Genomic DNA, 18,600 nt, shown 5'->3' with positions numbered 1-18,600 from the left:
CTGGCTCAGGGGAACAGCATCACCAGACTAACCACCAACACTGGTTTTCCAAAAGAATAATGTCCTGTGCTTTGGTGTTGATTTCTTTTGTATGTAGAATGAAATAGAGATTCTGAAAGCTGAGAATGATCGCTTAAAGGCAGAGACTGGAAATACCGGAAAGCCTGCCCGGCCATCATCAGAGTCATCAAGCAGCACATCATCTTCTTCATCACGGCAGTCACTAGGACTTTCTCTGAACAATTTAAACATCACAGAATCGGTTACATCAGGTAAACATACTTCGGGCACATGCATGCCTCAGCAGTTAGTAAGAATTTTTCAACCCCTTAATGGGCCACATAGGAGAAGCATGACTGGAAATCAAAACACTTCATATCATTCAGGTTAACATCAGATATATATTCAGTAACAGAGAGGATGAAGAATGCTGGTGGTCATGTCTGAACTGTACCTTTTAGAAGCCCCTGAACAGCAGTAACAGACTGTTCATTATGTTTGCTTTGTTCCTAGCTATGACACTCTCTGCCTATATTAAGAGAGTTTACAAAGAGTTTACAATACTCTTTGGTCATCCAATTTGCAATTTCTTTGAAAATAAATATCTCTTGAAGTATACATGACAACTGTATTTATCTATTATCTTGCCCATATGGGACAAATATGAGTATAGTATGTGAAACTTTCTTCTTTTTGTTTACAGGTCTTTGATCATTCAGTTAGCTCCCTTAACTTGGCTTCATATTTGCAGCTAAGGCAGAAGGTGGTCTCAGTTAGCTTTATCCCTAACAGTTTTTTAATTTGGTACAGCTAGCTAGCCTATGTTGGACCAAATCACCATTTATCACAGGAGCCAAACCCCTCCCGATCTATTAGGCACTCTCAGTGTCTTCTGTGAATGAAAGAAAGCGAGCAGAACTTCGGTCCACATCCTGAACATTAACACTCTATTATTTTCCATGCCATGGATTTTAAGATAATAAGCCTTCTACATTTGTTTTGATAATGTAGCCAAGAAACAGAAGTGCTGTCTCTAACATTAGAACCGGGAGTAAAGCAGGAGCAAAGCAGCACTCATTAGCATAGACGCCACAGAAATTATAATTCGGTCTCTGGAAGCAATAAAAATGTGGCTAACAATTGTGGAAAGAGTCTAGGCAAGAGTACAGGTGGGAATATGCCAAACTGACTATAATTTGGATTGGCAGTTAGTCATATTATCTTGCCAGTCATTGATTACATGGATATTTGAACATCTTTTCTGGTTAACATCAGATTTTGTAAAAAAAATTGGTATATTTTTTATTTACATTACAACTCTTTGAAAGAGTTAACTTATAGCATGGAGGACCCTGAACTAGGCCTCAACATGCAATGAGGTTTTGCAAAAGCAAGGAGAAAATATTTAACTGCTCACAGATCCACACATATTAAAAAAACCAAACGAAAATAAAACAAAAAAAGTAACATAATTTTTTGCAATATGGTGGTTATAAAATGTCTCTCATGAGTAGCAGTCATTAGCACTTTGTTGTTTGGCACTAACTCTGTCTAGATACAGGAATAAACATGTAGGAAAAAAGGTCTGTAGAAAAGGAGGGGGAACTAGATGAGAATACAACGGGTGAAGAGAAATGGGGGAAAGAAACAGGAAGGTAAAAGATAAGATAAAAGAAAGAAAATTAAGAAAATTAGGAGGAAGTGTTCAGCAAAAGAATAGAAATTATAAAAGTTGGAAGAAAAAAAGAGGAAGGGGAAAACAGGGGAAAGGAAGGAGGAGAACAGGATGACTGGGAGAAGTGGTTTGATTCAATGATCTTAGGGGTGTTTTCCAGCCTAAATGATTCCATTATTTCATAAACTTCATATAATTTTCTGTGTTATTGTTCTAAATGTTTTTCTCACATGCAAAGTAATTACTTTTCATTATAAGAAATTAAAGATATAAGGGTGCCTAATGAGGAGTGGAGAATTTAATTTGATTATTAATGTAGAATTTTTGATCATTGTGATGATCATTTTGTTGACATGCCAGAGAACTTGGAAGGGTAACAGCTTCCTACCAAGTCTTGTGGGATTTCTGAGACAGCTGGAGTACTACTGAACAAAAGTCCCTGAGATATGGGGAGGTTCATCATGATGAGGATTAAGCTGAGATAATTGAGTGCTTTGGCTCATCATATTATAAAAATACCATTGCACTTTCTGGGAGCAATGTTTCCAATCAACCGTGGTCATCTGGAAATGACCGAGCTATCCGCTGTCACTTCCCTCCAGATCAGTGTGAGTGGCAACCTGGGAATGGGTTTGGTGTTACAGACACCCCTATTTCAGTCAGTCACTGGAGTGAAAGCAGCAAACAAGGACCAGTACAAGACTGGCCCAGAGTGACAGAGCTCTGACAAGAACTGAACTGAAGTAATCATAGCATGCCTGGCAGGGAGTGATAAAACAATAAGTATCACAATGAAATTAGAGGCCCTTGGGCATTTTCTCAGCCCCTTGTATAGAGAGAGATCTTAGAAAGTGGAATTTGTTCATTTCTACAGAGTGGGTCCTCATTCCTAAGGACTTAAAGAAGAATGAATTTAAAGGGCTATGTAAGGGTCATTTAGAGATGGAAAAATTTTGCAGGGGGTTCATATCGTAATTTGCTCTTAGACAAACTATGACATTTTCAAAGCTCTTAGGCTTGCTCAAAGGTTAGCCAAATATGCCAAAACACAAGACAAGTGAAGTGAAACATTCATTGGTGATGCAAAAAATCTGTCTGCCTGGAACAGAGCAAGCAAAGATTTATTAAAACTCACAAAAAAAAAAAAAAAAAAAAAAAGCTTCTTTGTTCAATGAATTAAAAAAAAAAACCCTGCAGAATCTGCGTCCTAGATCTGGATGTAAGCTATCAAACTTTTAACATGAAAACTTATTTTTAATACATTAATTAAAATTATATTCATACCCTTTCTTTAGTTTTCCTTTGAACAAGTGACTGAATCTTACTGGGACCTCATTTAATTTGGATGAAATCTGACCTTGTGCAGACTATGTCATGAAGATGATGTAATAACAAACAAGGTTTAGGTTAGTGGATTACTGTGCTGGCCTTTGAAGAAAATGCAAATCCATAATCTCATCTAATTTTGTAGTTAGTTTAAATGTCTAACAGTAAAATCTCAGAACTTCTAGAAGAAAGCAGCAATTTTATCACCTGCAATAAAGCTGTGGGCCCAGCCTTTAACAAAAATACATCTTCTTTCTCATTTTAGGAGTTAATGAAGTAGAAACAGAGGTGCAGAGCAGATCAAAATCACCTCCAAGAAAAATGAAGCCTTTCCTTAGAGGAATGGCTGAAAATAGAGTGCCATGTTCTGGAGGAATCCTAAGTGGTTTTCTAGTGGGGGTGAAAAGGACTCTATCCACGCTATATGTACAGAAGGCAAAAGGAATCATCTGGAAAGTGAAATTAAATGCTATTTTACTTAACAGCAAAAATATCAATGCAAGGATTTCTTGTTTTCTCTTCATACAACATTCTAAAGGGCACAAATGAGTGCCCAAAGACATAAATTTAATTTAGTTTTGAAACAACATTACTTTGTGAATATATTGTAATTTTGAAAAAGTTTCAAGAGGGAAAGCAAAGATAAGACTATGATGCAAGATTCTATTTATTTGTGGATTCTCTATTCATTTCTACATGACTAAAACTCCTAATGTTCCTGCAAAAATTGACAACTTGTAACTTTTTTTCACCTCCAACAGAAATGGTGAACTAGGAATAAGTACAGGTTATAACAATGGCAACTTGTTGTCATGGCAGCCTTTCTTTTTGACCAAATTTTTAACTTTTAAATCCTTTGAACAAATATTGAACTGATGATCTGAACATAATTGATGTGATTTTTCAGACTGATTTCTTCCCTTCTTTTAATGTAGATATTTTGTTGGATGATGTCACTGGTGGAGCACTCCACAAAGAAGGTCATAGTGTCAAAATTTTAGTCACTATAAACAAAGGCTATAGTCGAGCCAAGGTAAGTGCATTATCCAGAACAGAATTATAGCTCAAGCAAATGTTGGAATATATAGGTCAATGTTTTTTCAGTATTTTAAGCCAGGAACTGGAGGGAAATATCCCATAGATTGCAGCTCTCTTCTCTGTCATGCATGCTCAATACAGTTAGGCACACTCCACAGACTAATACCATATGGCCTCTTTCTGCCTTTGTGGTGGCTTAGACACTACTAATTCTTAGTTTAATTAATAGTAGCATGTTCCAGGACTTGCTATCTCTGTTTAAAAGTCATTATAAATTAAATCTATGCATTCGTCTCCTTAGAGTGCAACTATGAAATTGCTGCTGAAAAATTGTATTGTCATGTTTTCATGTTCTGTGTTATAAAAAATTATAAATACACTGCAAACTTTATTTTTAGTTATGTCCTTAAAAACACAGATGCAATCAAAGAGCAGAACAAGATTCTGTATTCCCTTCTTTATAAAGATGTATCAAAGTAATATAGTCTATACCTATTTCTGGCCCAGAGATTATTACCAAAGTTGTAACCTCTCATTCTAAATAATATTCTTATTCTTCATTAGAAAACTATGAATCTTCATAGAAAACTAATTAGCACCATTTTTAGTCCAGTTTCCAAAAAATCTCTCTTTGCAGGATCAAAAGCCACATGCATACCTGATAGGATCAATTGGAGTCAGTGGAAAAACAAAATGGGATGTTTTAGATGGTGTAATCCGACGTCTCTTTAAGGTAAGACACTGAAAAATTGCCTTAAGTATTATTACAATTTTCTTTTTCACTTTAGAAAACTTCTGTATTCTTTGAGTTGTCTTGCCAAGTTTTTGTTTTGGTTTGAGGTTTTTTTGATATATACTTAACAACAACCACTATTAAGCTTTATTCTCAATGTCACATATTTTTTTTTATGACTGTAGGCAGTTTTCCAAATAGCTTTCATTCAATAAATAGTTTATGACTTATCTTTTCATATAATTTCAGGAGTATATTTTTCGAGTGGATCCAACTACTAGCCTGGGTTTAAGCTCTGACTGCATTGCTAGCTATTGTATAGGGGATGTAACTAGAGCCCATAGCCTAGAAGTGCCTGAACTGCTGCCTTGTGGATATCTGGTTGGAGATAATAACATCATCACTGTGAACCTGAAAGGTAAAACCCAAAGAATAATTCTGCAGATACCGTAGAGTTGTACACTGCAGTTCCCTATCCTTTTATGTTTATTTTTCTTACACCTGACTTTACTGTATTGTCTCTACTTTGAGGGCACATTTATCACATAAGCTGTCTGTAAGACATTGCATAATATCTATGGCAGCCTTTTGAGGGAAATCTAAGAATGTCTGTCCTCCTCTGCCTGACTGCCAAATCACACCAAAGTACAGATTTCTAAACAGTGACAAAAATCCAACCCCAAAACAGAGATTACAATGAGAAAGACTAATGCTTTATTCAGTTCCACAGGAAAAATTCTGTACATTTAAAAAACTCTAGGAATTTGGTATTGGAGGGTAGAGAGGACCTTCGGAGGACTTTACATACATTGTATGTATGTACCAGTGACAACTGGTAACCCTTGTGGCTGTCACTTTGACCTTTTTTTTGTCATCATTGCCAGTAATGTCTGAAACATATATCTTTGCCTCACTGAGCCATCTCTTTACATTTACTTTGATTGCATCTCTCCCACTCAACTCACCACTGCTGTTTAATTTTTTTTGGAAGGATACCAGTATGTCTACAGTAAAGAAGTCCTTAACAGAGATTTGATTTAGAAGATTTGATTTAAAATGTATCTTACCTTGCTTTGGGCATAGCAAACGTGCTGGGCCAAATAACTACCTTAGTAAGGATAAGGCAGGCCATTTTTCTTTTCTTTTATCCCCAGGAGTAGAAGAAAACAGTTTGGACAGTTTTGTGTTTGACACATTAATTCCTAAGCCAATTACCCAACGGTACTTTAATTTACTGATGGAGCATCGCAGAATTATTCTGTCGGGACCCAGTGGCACAGGAAAAACCTATTTAGCTAACAGGCTGGCTGAATATATTATAACTAAATCTGGCAGGAAAAAAACTGAGGATGCAATTGCAACTTTTAACATAGATCACAAGTCAAGCAAGGTAAGTTACAGTTGAAAACATAATCTATTGCCCAATTTGTAGTGATGATGCAGAACAGATTCCATTAATGGGTGTACTCTTTTGCTGTTCAGTTAGCATTTCTTCCTACGAGAATTCAGTCTCCAATCCCAGTGATGTACAGGGGCCAGACCTTTCTCTTCTAAACGAACCACTTAAGCACTGTCAAGGAAGTCTCAATTTTTTGTCTCTTGAGGAAACCTACTTTAAGTGGCGTCCAACTCCTGTGTAAATCAAATTTTGAAGTGTCTGTAATTCCTTTGTCAGAAGGTTGGCTATATAATAATACTAGTGTAACTTGCTTTTTTATGATGATAACATCAGCCTTTGTAAGCAAAATTTCAAAGGGGTGATTTGAAATTACTTTCTTGGGCTCAGTTTCTTAATCAGCACTGGGGAGATACAACTGTCATGATTTCTGGTGTGCATTGGTCAGGAAGCTGACCATGCTGAAATTGCCTCACACATCATGTCACGTTCCCAGTGATTTACGTAGCTCAGATTATCAGGTTTCTAGCAGGACTACTATGCTAGCCACAGATAATAATATTCACCTGGCTGTCTTGAATTGAGTGTACTCCTAATTTGGTTCCTGGAGAGAAAAAAATGAAAGGGTTTGCCCAGAGCTTTCTGATTTGCACAGAATATAATGAATGCTAACGTAAGAAGGGAGAACATACAGATCCCAAAGGGGCAAAAGGACAATTCTGGCAAAAATAACTGCTTTTCACTGTCTTTATACAGAGGATTTGTGATGCAATTTACTTTGGCAGAGAATGTGTTTATGTTCTATTGCTTTACTATACACACCTGTAAAGAAAATTGTCCCACTAAAGAGCCAGCTTTTGGATTTCTAGTAAATTGCTTGGTCTGTGTATTTTGGTGTTTCACTGTTGTTTTTGGGATTGGATTGGTTGGGGTTTTTGTCCCCTTTCTCTTCTATCAAAATTCATGTAGAATTTTTTGTGTTTGTAATAAAAAAAAAGAAAAAGCAACATTGTCAAATACCAAGGCTGTTTGAATAATATAGATGGTACTATTCCATGGAAGACACCTATAATGTTCCCTGAGAGACACCTGATCATAAAAAGGCAAAGAAAAATCTTTCTTGAAATAAAAAAGGTGCATGTTCCCATTAAAGAAGTAAAGATTCTGCTATCCCTGATTCAGAAAATAAAATGGCAATAGGAACTTTGTCCATAATACTGAGCATTTCCAACTCTGACAAAATCAGATACCTCTAGAGATACAGGTGTAAAACTTGACTAGCCCAAATTCTCACGAGCAGCTGTTGACAAAAATATGAAATTTTTGGATTATAGAAAGCTCTCTTTTACTTCTTACACTAAACAGCAGCCAGACAGCTGACAGGAAAGAATAATTTACACACCAATATTTTTTTATGAGGTATGATAAAACATCTCCAAGAAGGCAGGCAGATTTTCAGTGAGAGTGCTGAAAGGAGATAGCTAAACAACAAAATTGTGTGATGGTGTGGTGGGGTTTTGATATATAAATGTGGTACTCATAAGAACGAAGGTCCAAAAATTAATATGAGTATCACAGCCCATTGGAAATGGCATATTTTATTGCAATGTATTTTCCTCTGGATATATTATCAGCAAATTTCTAAGGAATGTATCCCCCAAATCATTTGCCTTGTGTTTAGCACCTTTGTTTTTTCCTAGCGTGTGGTTTCAATGTTGCCCGGTGTAAGCAGCATGTTTTCCTGCATGTGCAGATTCAGCTGAGTGATCTACAGAAGGAAAACTCTTTAGCAATCATGTTATCTTTCTGAAGTTTTTTTTTTTCCAGTGAAACTACATCTGTGGTGTAATTGGATTAATCTTTTGTGGGCTTGGGGTTTTTTTGTGATTTTTTTTTTAATTAATTCTGCTGAAGGATCTGCGACAATATCTAGCAAACTTAGCTGAGCAATGCAGTGCTGACAACAATGGTGCTGACCTCCCTGTCGTCATAATTCTTGATAACCTCCACCACATCAGTTCACTAAGTGACATCTTCAATGGTTTCCTCAACTGTAAATACAATAAATGGTAGGTAGTACCACTTCTCTCTTCTTGCACTCAGGTTTTACAGTTAAAAGCTCCTTGTTATTTTGCAAAATAAAATGTCCCAGTGAAAACTTAGGGTCCCATAGGCCATCTGCAAGGCTGTTATCTGCTTCAATAATTTTAACCCCTCTCAGCCAAGAAGGTAGTTGTCTCCTTCGCTTCATTTACATGATTTTCATGCTTCTCAGTGAGATGTAAATGTACTTAAGCACTTGACTGAATTATAGTGTTATCCTTTGCACCCTGTAAGATCACACAAGCTCATTAGTAGTGTAAGAACAGCTTACACATTGTAATAGGGGAAATTGGGATAAACCATGCCATAGAGAAGCATCTGTGAATCTAGCAGATTTGCCTTTCCCAGTTTCCCTGCAGCAGTGCAGAAGTATAAAGTTGGCTGACTGTCCGTTCTTCTCAAGCAAGAGTAAAAATAATGTTTTCTAGAACTTTTACTGGCCTATAACGTTGGTTATTTCTGCTGTAAAAGTAATATCATAGGGACTTCCCTTCATAAAATCATTGCGTGCAATGTCTTACTCATGAGATTCACTGGCTTTTGAAATTAAAAAGCTAAGCGTACTGCCAAATTATGAATTACATTAAGACAGAATGGCTTTATTTATTTCTTCATTACAGATGGGCACTAGTAAACTACATATGTGCAAGAGAGAAATCATACAGGAATAAACATTTTTAAACTTGTACCTCAAAAATATTTTAAATCTATGACAATAGTACACCCAGACTCTTTTGAAATTAGCCTAGAACAGTTAGTGAGAAGGAATATACTCTGAATATTTGAATGAATTCTCCCTCAAAAAATCCTACTGCTTTTATATTTCCAGTCCCTATATTATTGGAACCATGAGCCAAGGAGTTTCTTCTTCACCAAATCTGGAGATGCATCACAATTTCAGGTACATTCTCTCTGTATTTACTGTGGCCATGTTTGCACAGTTTCCTGCTTCTGAGCCCAGTTCTTTGACAAATATTGATCTTGTGTCTCATCACAGTAAAGCATTTCAGTTTCAGTGTCTCTCCTCTGTTGATGGGTCTCGGAATGGTGTTGGGGAATGGTAAAAGAAATAAGATAATGTCTGGCACCTCAAGCAAGTTGCTGAAGATGATTGCATTCCTGCATTTCTTCTGTCTTCAGCAGTGTCTTGAATTCCTGCTGGAACCTGAAACGGCTGTATTGAAACAGTGAGCAGTAATGATGTTTATTGGAGCAGTGTTAACACTTGCTGACTAATGAGACTCTATGACACTACTTTCATCTATATGTTTAAGGAAATAATTTGCTGTTCATTGCTGCTTGATATTTATCTCTTCTACCCAGGTGGGTGCTGTGTGCTAACCACACAGAGCCTGTTAAAGGTTTCTTAGGAAGATATCTGAGAAGGAAACTGATTGAAACTGAAATAGAAAAGAGCATACGCAATAATGAGCTTATGAAAATCATTGACTGGATCCCCAAAACATGGCATCATCTCAACAGTTTCCTAGAAACACACAGCTCTTCAGATGTAACCATTGGTGAGTCCACTGGTGGAATGGTTTGAAATAAGGATGCAGGCTGAGCATTTTAGGGATTTGTGAAAAATATATATTTTTTTTCCTTAAGTTGCCATGTCTCAATTGGAAGCACAACATAGGTATGGGGAATTTATCTAGTTGTCAGAAAGATTTAAAAGAAAATGGAAAGTTTAATGAGAGAGTATATATATTTCCTGGTAGTTCTTCCTTTGTTGCTAAATACTTTCAAGTAAAATATCACTATTTTTTAAACTAAATTAAAAAAAAAAAATGACCCCAATAGTAACTTTCCTAAGCTTAATTATTTTCTCCTGCTTTCACACTGCAGTATAATTACAGCAATAAAAACCCTTGGACCTGCAGTCTTTTAATGGAATAATTGTGTTAGCAAAGATGTCAGCTTTTACATAGCTTTGCCATAAAACTTGTAAGTATTCATCAGACCCTAAAATTGGACTAAGTGACACCAGTTCATTTTTAATAACAGGAGACTGTTAGCTCTTTTAATGTTAGTCCTGTTTTAGTATTCTCTTAACTTGAGCTTGTTCCAGTACTGCTCTTTTAATTTCAAGAAGATTAAGTGTGTTTTCTAGTTATACCTTTTTTATAACTTGACTTTTCAGGTCCCCGTCTCTTCCTCCCTTGCCCTATGGATGTTGATGGCTCCAGAGTGTGGTTTACAGACCTTTGGAACTATTCCCTGGTTCCATATCTTCTGGAAGCTGTGAGAGAAGGACTCCAGGTATGTAATTTGTTTCCTAAAAATTTTTAAAATTGCTTTCAAAGGCTTTATCCGAGCTGTTTTTAAACAGTGCATCCTGGTATGAGTGCTGTTGCATTTGCAAGAGGAAAATCTTTAGGTTATAGAAAACAGACTCAACTGCTCTTAACTCTGGTGTATAATTTGGCTTTGTCTGCTCCAGCACTAACATACCTTGTATTTTATGAAGAGGGTTTCTTCGCTATGACTGGAGGAAGTTGGGTTTTTTCCATTGTTTAAAGAGTTTCCAGCATGGCTAAATACAGCTCAGATTGTCACCCTGAGTCAAGGCAGTCTCAGCCTACCCCTGAATGGAGCTCTTAATGAGCTTTACTCTGGTACCAGAAAATAGCTCCTACCACCTACATACACATGTAGGTACACAGATTTGTGGGAAAAAGTTTGTGAACAAAGATGTTTTCATAGAACCATAGAAAGGCTTGGATTGGAAGGGACCTAAAAGATATCTAATTCCTGGCCTTGAACGCTTCCAGGGATGGGGCATCCACAATTTTTCTGGGCAGCTTTATCCAGTGCCTCACTACACTTACTGTAAAGAATTTCTTCCTAACATCTAACTTAAATCTCTCCTGTTTTAGTTTAAACAATCTCCCTTGTCCTAACACTATCTGCCCACATTAAAATGTTGTTCCCCCTCATTCTTATAAGCCCCCTGGAAGGTTGCAATGAGGTTTTCACCGGGAGGGTAACTCTCCAGGTTATACTAGAGGAGGTTAGGATTTTGGATAATTCCACATCTTTGGAGGAAACTTAAATATCTGCATTAATCAATTCTCCTTTTTTTGTATTTTTGCCCCGGTCTTTAATTGGCTTTCTCCCGTCTCCTTTTTTTTTGTTTGTGCACTGCAATTATATGTAGTCTAAAAATAAGCTTTGTGGAAAGGCATTTTTTTCCACATGTCACACCAAAAGATATTACTGCATAGTGCAGGGGGGATTGTTATGGACTAGGCAAAGAACTGTGTAAGCAGCTGCAGTTTCTTTATCACCTGTATTGACACAGTGACATACTGATGCAATGTAGGTTTAGAATCATGCCTTGTTGAATATCTCATGCTTTTCTAAAACTGCTTATCTCTCTGGGAATTACAGTTTTTACACTTTGTGCAGAATACTGCCAAACATTTGATAGAGCAGCCGCAGTGAGATTAACAGCACTTGTTTAGACCAGCTGTAAAAATGCAATGATATTCTTCATACTCATATTTTCCCAAGCATACAGGGTAACTGCTTAAATGAAAACTTCAGTTGTGCAGCAGAAGATGGCAGCATATAGAAGAAAATATATTTGTTTCATGAGCTGTAGCATTTTTTAGATGCTTTGGATGGCTTCCATAGAATAAAGTTATTAATAATAAACAGAAATATTTTATATCATATAATTATGTGTCCCTGGAACCAAAGATGGATAAAGACTGCCTTTCTGGTCAGGTACTTTGCAAACTCACTTGTCAGACATAGGATTTACAAGCCTTTCTCTAGATTCCAGAAAATATTTAGTCATGATGAAGGGAAGTGCTGCAGCCTGGGGTTATCCTGCTACCTCTGAGAAACATTTCTCTTGGCTTATTTAGGCAAATCCCTTTTGTAGCAGCCTAGCCTCAGTGCAGGGCAGAAGCAGTCTGGGTATCTCTATGTCTAATACAGGGAACTTGGCTGCCTAACCTGAAGCTTTGCATTCAGCAAGTTCCTGACAGCAGGTGTTGCAGTGATAAGCACAACCCATCCTTCTGCCTTTATCACTAAAGTCCTCCCCTGTTATACTCCCTTTAGGAGTACAGCCCACCTGTACAGCCCACTCCTCCATGAGTGCATGCCCTGCCAATAGCATGGTGTTCCTTCATTGTGTGAAACTGTTTGAGGCAGGAGAAATTACAAAAAGCCCTGATGGATGGCTCCGCATCCCAGTGTATCATTGTCACAGCTAAAGGAAATCTTTAAAGCAGCTACCAAGGGGCTCTCAGATAACATGCTGCTTGTGAACAGCAATACAGAGAGGGGTGAATTTTAGTGAGGATGCTACCAGATCTCCTAAAATTACAATATTCTCATTCTTCCTCTGTCCTCCTCCCAGATTCATAAGCATTTTATGCTTCATAGTGAGGAAAAATATACCTCTTGTGAAGTTCTTCTCTTAACCTTTTGAAAGTTATCACATTTAGGATGTGGACAGATGTCTGCTTCAGCATCTCATTTTGCTAGGAGAATTGAACAATCTGTACTGCCACCTTCTAATTCACTTCAAACAAAATCCAATTAACTTGAATGCTTTTGATGGGTCTGTGTTAATTTCCCTGATATGCCTTAAGCAAATTACCTGGAGGTCTCATTTCACATTGTATCAAGCACTTGCTGTTGTCTGCAAGTTTCTGTAGTTATGGAGCATTTTCCAACTTGCAGCCACTCTGTGTATTGAAGGATCATTATTGGAGATGATCCGATCTCCTTAAGGTATTACTTTACCTGAATACTGAGAATATCTGAAAGCAAACCTCTTTCTAAAATGGTTTTGATGTTTGTGATGACTTTTTTTCTGCTGTTACAACTGGTACTAAAAACTCTGTAAAATACTTATTTGTGTTATATCCATAATGTAGATGTATGGTAAGAGGGCACCCTGGGAGGATCCCTCCAAGTGGGTAGCTGATACCTATCCATGGAGCTCTGCAACTCTACAGCATGAGTGGCCATCACTACTTCAGTTAAGGCCTGAAGATGTTGGTTACGAAGGTTATGCATCAGCAAAAGAAGGAACAACCTCTAAGCATGTTCCACAGACTGATACAGAGGGGGATCCCTTGGTAAGATTTGAACTTTTAGGAAAAGGCTTTTCAGTATGCACTTTACTCTCACATGTTAAACTGTACACTGTGCAGTAAAAAAGTACCGTGCACCTGTTCCAGAATAGGCTTTTAAAATTAATCCTCCTATAATTTATGAAAATGTTGAAAATGAAAGGAAGCAGGAGGGCATGTATCACCAACACATTAATATGTCCTTACATTGTTTGTATTTCCCATGTGCCCAGATGTATTTGGTATCTGGTACCATGTATCAGGTCTTCATCATTATATTGTTTGGGAATAATAATAATAATAATAAAATAATAATAATAATAATAATAATAATAATAATAATAATAATAATAATAATAATAATAATAATAATAAATAAGCTTCAGCAGCTTATTAACCATTTTTATAATGAAAACATCTTTCTTCATCAGGGAGTTTTTTTATCTACATTATAAAAATGAAGGACTCCAATATTCACATTATCTAACTTACCTATGATAGAGAATTTAGTGTAAAATATAAATTAGTCATCCTCCCGTTTCTCATAATATTTTGAGATAACTGATGACTGTAAAATAGTCCTAATGTAGAAGGAATGCAAATGTGGTGGCATTAAATGATAAGAAGTTGATTTCCCTCAATACCATGTATTGTTTTATTTAAATATGATCCCAGACATTCAGGTTTACCATTGCTTCCTCTGATAATGGACTATTAAAATGCATATACTGAAGTGATATTCTTGTGTAGTGCTTTCTCTGTGGACTGCCTTTATCACAATTCAAAATATAATTTTAGAGAACTGTATTTCTAGAATAGGCTGTATTTCTAGAATTTCCCCTTGGAAAAGGGAATTTCTCAGAGGAAAATGCACTTAACTCTTAACTGTGTTAAGAAAATGGTTCCTCAGCCTCAGTGTTTCATGTTCAAAAACAGACAGTGTCCTGAAGAAGTGTAGAAAATCATCTTATTTGAACTTCTCTTCCTTTCCATAAACTTCCAGGTGATATTTTGGCCCTGTGAGTTGAGCTTCCAGCGAGTGTGTTGGGCAGGCTTCCAGCACAGCATAATCTCCATTATGGTGAAAACTCAGGCTATTGGCAGCCTGAGTTCAGTTTCTACTCACCCCTGCTCCCTGCACACTCTGGTCAGCATCTGTACCTGAGTAAATATCAGGAGCTTGAGAGTTGTGACTGGAGGGTTTGCCCCCACCTCCAATGGAGCTCATGGGTGGACAGACCCTGCACTTGTGGAAACAGGACACGTCTCATGCAGGATGTATTGAACACCCACTGCAGGTATCCTGTGTTCACAAGCATGGATACCTGTTAAAGCTTCATCAAAAGCTACACTAAAGTGTTGAACACTGTTCAGTGCCTAGAGAAACTTCACTATGCAAGTTAAAAGCATAGAGATGTAAGGATTTCTGAACAAACTGGAAGTAAGGGCTTAAAACACAAACTGCTAGGAATATCTTTGGCTTTGGTTTTTCTTTGCCTGCCTTTTATAACGACAGTGTATTTGTTCCTTGAAAAACACTGAAGTACTGTCAACATTGCTTGCAGTCCTTTGCATGCTGGCAAAAGTGGATGCTTTATAAATAAAATCCTGACCAATATATAGTTAGGCATCAAGCATCTAAGTAATTTTCTGGATCTTACTGCTGCTATTCGATTATTTTCAGATGGTTTTCAGGTACCAGTAATCCCTAAATTATGGTGGGCTCTGCTCTCCTGGGTAGGAGGATCTGTTGCTGTTTTGCTCCTGAGGGCAGCCCCTCAACAGCAGATGGGACTCATTTATGAAGCAACTGGCATCAGTCCACCCTTCTCTCATTCCTTCCCCATCTTTCTCTTGTAGAGGGGGTATGTTACTGTGATTATGTTTTCAGTTGCTTTTCAGTGTAATGCATCTAACACCATCCAAAAATTATCTGGAAGCTTCACTGTCTCCAAATATGGGCCCAGATGTCCAGCTGAGATATGGCTTCCTTCCTCTGCCGGTGTTACAGCTGCAGCTGGCCTCACCCCTGAATTAAAGAGAGCTATCAGGCATATCCATTGTATCCCTCTTTGGACCTTTAGACATCTATTTAAAAACCAGAAGGCAATGAAAAGAGTGCCAGTAGGAGCTGCTAATACCCTGCCCTTTCTGAAATCTTTTTGTACAGTTCCTCCTCTAGGTACCAGCACACCTCATACAGCAGGGGAGCTTAATTAAATTTTAACATGGTCACTGCTGTTTTAAATTAGAAGAGATTATGTAAACATTGTTTTCTTCTTTCAGATGAATATGCTAATGAGGCTTCAAGAGGCAGCCAACTATTCGAGCGCACAGAGCTGTGACAGTGATAGCACCAGCCACCATGACGACATTTTGGATTCATCCCTTGAATCAACTCTCTGAAAGGGACAAATCTTGCTGTAGGATAATGGTAAAATATGTTTCCACTAGACCACTGCCAGCATTGAAGCAGCACACCGAGGTCTCTCAGTAAGAATGGTGTGTTGTAGGGAGGCAGGAGACCTAACTCTGCAAAGTCAGGAAGAAAATTTGAAGTGGAAATCTTGAATTAGTTTAATTTCAAGGCATTTTCAATACCTATGGAGCCAAGTGAGACTCCATTTGTCAACTGGAAAGTGCCCTAGACCAAGGGCATCTGAGCAGATTGCACACATGTTAGCCAAACTGGAATATTTTTTTTCCCCTTATCCTCTTTCTATCTCTGTGTCTCTGTGTTTCTCTGTACAAGTTTACAGCGAAACTTCTTTGGATTTTTTTTTTTACCTTTAGTTTATCTTGAGGTGCTGCATGAACAATGCAGTCTTCTAATTATCTTCTAACCTCTGTTGTGCCACATGGTGCTGGTCACAGGACGGCAGTGGTGTTTGTGTTATACGCTACTGCCCATTCCAAAATGAGTAAAAGATGATAGTAACTCAGAAAGCACAAACAGTATTGTGCAATCACCAGAAAACATGACTGTGATATGCTGGATAAGTGCCAATTTAATTCTAACTGCCATGGTCACAGTGATGCGCTCCATAAAGTTTTTAGTACACAAGTCACAGATTTTATAAAGTTATTTTTACCACAAGGGTCTTTTTTAACCACCTGCCCACTCCTTAACAACAGTTTTCTACCAATTATTAACCAACACTGATTAAAGGCTTTTTAGGGCTTCATTTGTTTGAGCCTTTTCAGTGAAAGAAGGAACATTTCTTATGGTGCTGTCTCACTGCCTTAAAACAGATTTCTAGAACAGTTTTACAGTTGGTTTAATTCCTAAACCATTGGTAATTTACACTGTTTTTTTCTTCATTTACTAACGAGAAAACATCAGTTAACATGGTAGCCTCATATCTATATATCATGATTTTTTAAAGTAATGGATACGAGAAAGAACAGTTGCTATATAATATTTTTATCTTGTGAATAGATTTCTCTGCCTACCCTCAGATATACACAAGGAACCCAAACCCTCTTTCACTGCCACTTAAATGCTGACAATATCGGCTCAAATCCATTTGGTCCCATGGAATGGAATTTTTGGGAGGATAGATGTTTTGAATACTTATCCAGCAGAGCTGGATGCACTTGATGCAGCATGAGCACAAATATATGTTTGTTTTGTTTTTTTTTTTCCTTTTTCTAGTTTCAGCATGTTGTTTTGATTGCTATAGTTGTACATGAAGAATTCAGCATAAAAGAACACTGAAGCAGTGATGTCCACTGTGGAAGAGGAAAAGTTTATACTGTAAAAGTGGGTTGGTTTTGCACAGTCTACTGGGTGGGTATTGTAAATATAGAGAAAAAAAAAAAAAGCAAAAAAAAAGCCTTGCACAAATCAAATCAAAAGCAAACAAACAAAAATATTGTATTTTATTCTGTTGGTGTTAAGAGATGTTTCACTTGCTGAGATTTCCTGTATGTTGCAAACAAATACAGAATGCAAAACCTAAAAGCTGTTATTACCTGGTGTGTTTGTCCTGTACTTACAGTTGTTACGACTATGCAGGAGCTATCAATGCTACAGTTAGCATGTTTCAATATCTGTATGAAACCAATACATTTTTGGGGGGAAAAGTCTGAAAATGTTTGAAGTTCATATGTCACAGCAGGCTACAACCTGACTGCATCCAGACTGCTCAGAGTAACCAGAAACACTCTTTTACCACCAGAGCCATGCTTAAAATAGGTGCACGTGAGCAAGAAGGTACCTAAGGGCTCTGGCATTGTGTAGTCACATACTGTACACCTCCATGGATGTTACCTTCAGGATGTGTATCTGGTGCTATTCACTCCTCGTGGCCACCTGCTGTAACTTAAAGAAATCAATGCAGTTTCCAAGTGGCACTGAGCTGCATCACTGAATCTAGAGGTTCCTACACGGTGCTATTACCCTAATAAAACTCTGAATTTATGCACGTAGGATTCAGTCTGACCAACATCATGCTTCCCCAAGTCTGGATCCATTTCTGATGCAAAATGTCAGTTCATACACCTTAACTGACTCAAAGAACTAAAGAAAAGCTGCTCCTTCTTGTACCTGTGCTCTGAGCAAACCTGCAAATCTTTTCCTGCCATATTTAGCTCACAAACACACAATATTTACATATACAAAACTTCCTGCAATACATCTCAGTGAGTCCACCTAGTTTACAACTCAGAAATTGTTTGTGAAACATTCGTCTGTACACATTTTATATTTTGTACATTTTTGATGTAACATATCTTGTAAATAGACAGAAACAGTGAAATAAATGATCTGAAAATTTTTGTAGTCTTTGTAAAACCCTAATAATAAGTATTTGGTGTCATCGGACTTAACTGGATGATGTATTTTCTATTGGTTTATTGTTCCTCTAGCTTGTAAACCAGCTTGCGTATTTTTTTTTGCAGGTGTGCAAACTGTATCTGTCTAAATTATTACTTTACCATTAAAGTGGAATTATTTATTGAAAACACAGTCTGATGTTTTTGCAGTCAGGACTACTTAACAAATACTATTTCAAATATATGAATATGAAAACAAAATTACATACTGAAGATGTGATTCTTCTTTATTCAGCACAACTAATCTCTGTAGAAACAAAATTAAGTACTGTTTCCAGTTCCAATGATTCAGCAGGATTTTAGTGATGAAAAATCTGTCCAAAACCAGTGAAGTATAATGCCTTATTTTGAAACTCAAAGAACTTAGAACTACTTCCTCAGCAGGTATATATCAATA

At 37.2% G+C, this 18,600-nt stretch overlaps 1 protein-coding gene across 1 annotated transcript in view; it reads left to right on the top strand.

Annotated features, from left to right (window-relative positions):
* The window catches only part of NAV3 (neuron navigator 3), a 250,158-nt gene extending 231,774 nt beyond the window's left edge, over positions 1-18,384 (top strand). Inside the window, exons 28-39 of the mRNA XM_053943168.1 lie at positions 98-272; positions 3,937-4,034; positions 4,677-4,772; positions 5,022-5,190; positions 5,927-6,162; positions 8,083-8,237; positions 9,101-9,172; positions 9,595-9,791; positions 10,415-10,533; positions 13,170-13,373; positions 15,654-15,801; positions 17,023-18,384. Coding sequence (XP_053799143.1) covers positions 98-272; positions 3,937-4,034; positions 4,677-4,772; positions 5,022-5,190; positions 5,927-6,162; positions 8,083-8,237; positions 9,101-9,172; positions 9,595-9,791; positions 10,415-10,533; positions 13,170-13,373; positions 15,654-15,773 — 1,641 coding nt within the window. The 3' untranslated portion in view covers positions 15,774-15,801; positions 17,023-18,384. The remainder of the gene's footprint in view (positions 1-97; positions 273-3,936; positions 4,035-4,676; positions 4,773-5,021; positions 5,191-5,926; positions 6,163-8,082; positions 8,238-9,100; positions 9,173-9,594; positions 9,792-10,414; positions 10,534-13,169; positions 13,374-15,653; positions 15,802-17,022) is intronic.
* The last annotated feature ends 216 nt before the right edge of the window (positions 18,385-18,600 follow it).

The sequence above is a fragment of the Vidua chalybeata genome, chromosome 5 (genome assembly GCF_026979565.1).
Source record: "Vidua chalybeata isolate OUT-0048 chromosome 5, bVidCha1 merged haplotype, whole genome shotgun sequence".
NCBI lineage: Eukaryota > Metazoa > Chordata > Aves > Passeriformes > Viduidae > Vidua > Vidua chalybeata.
Note: the sequence above shows the minus strand (reverse complement) of the source record. Positions and strands in the feature narration are given on the sequence as shown.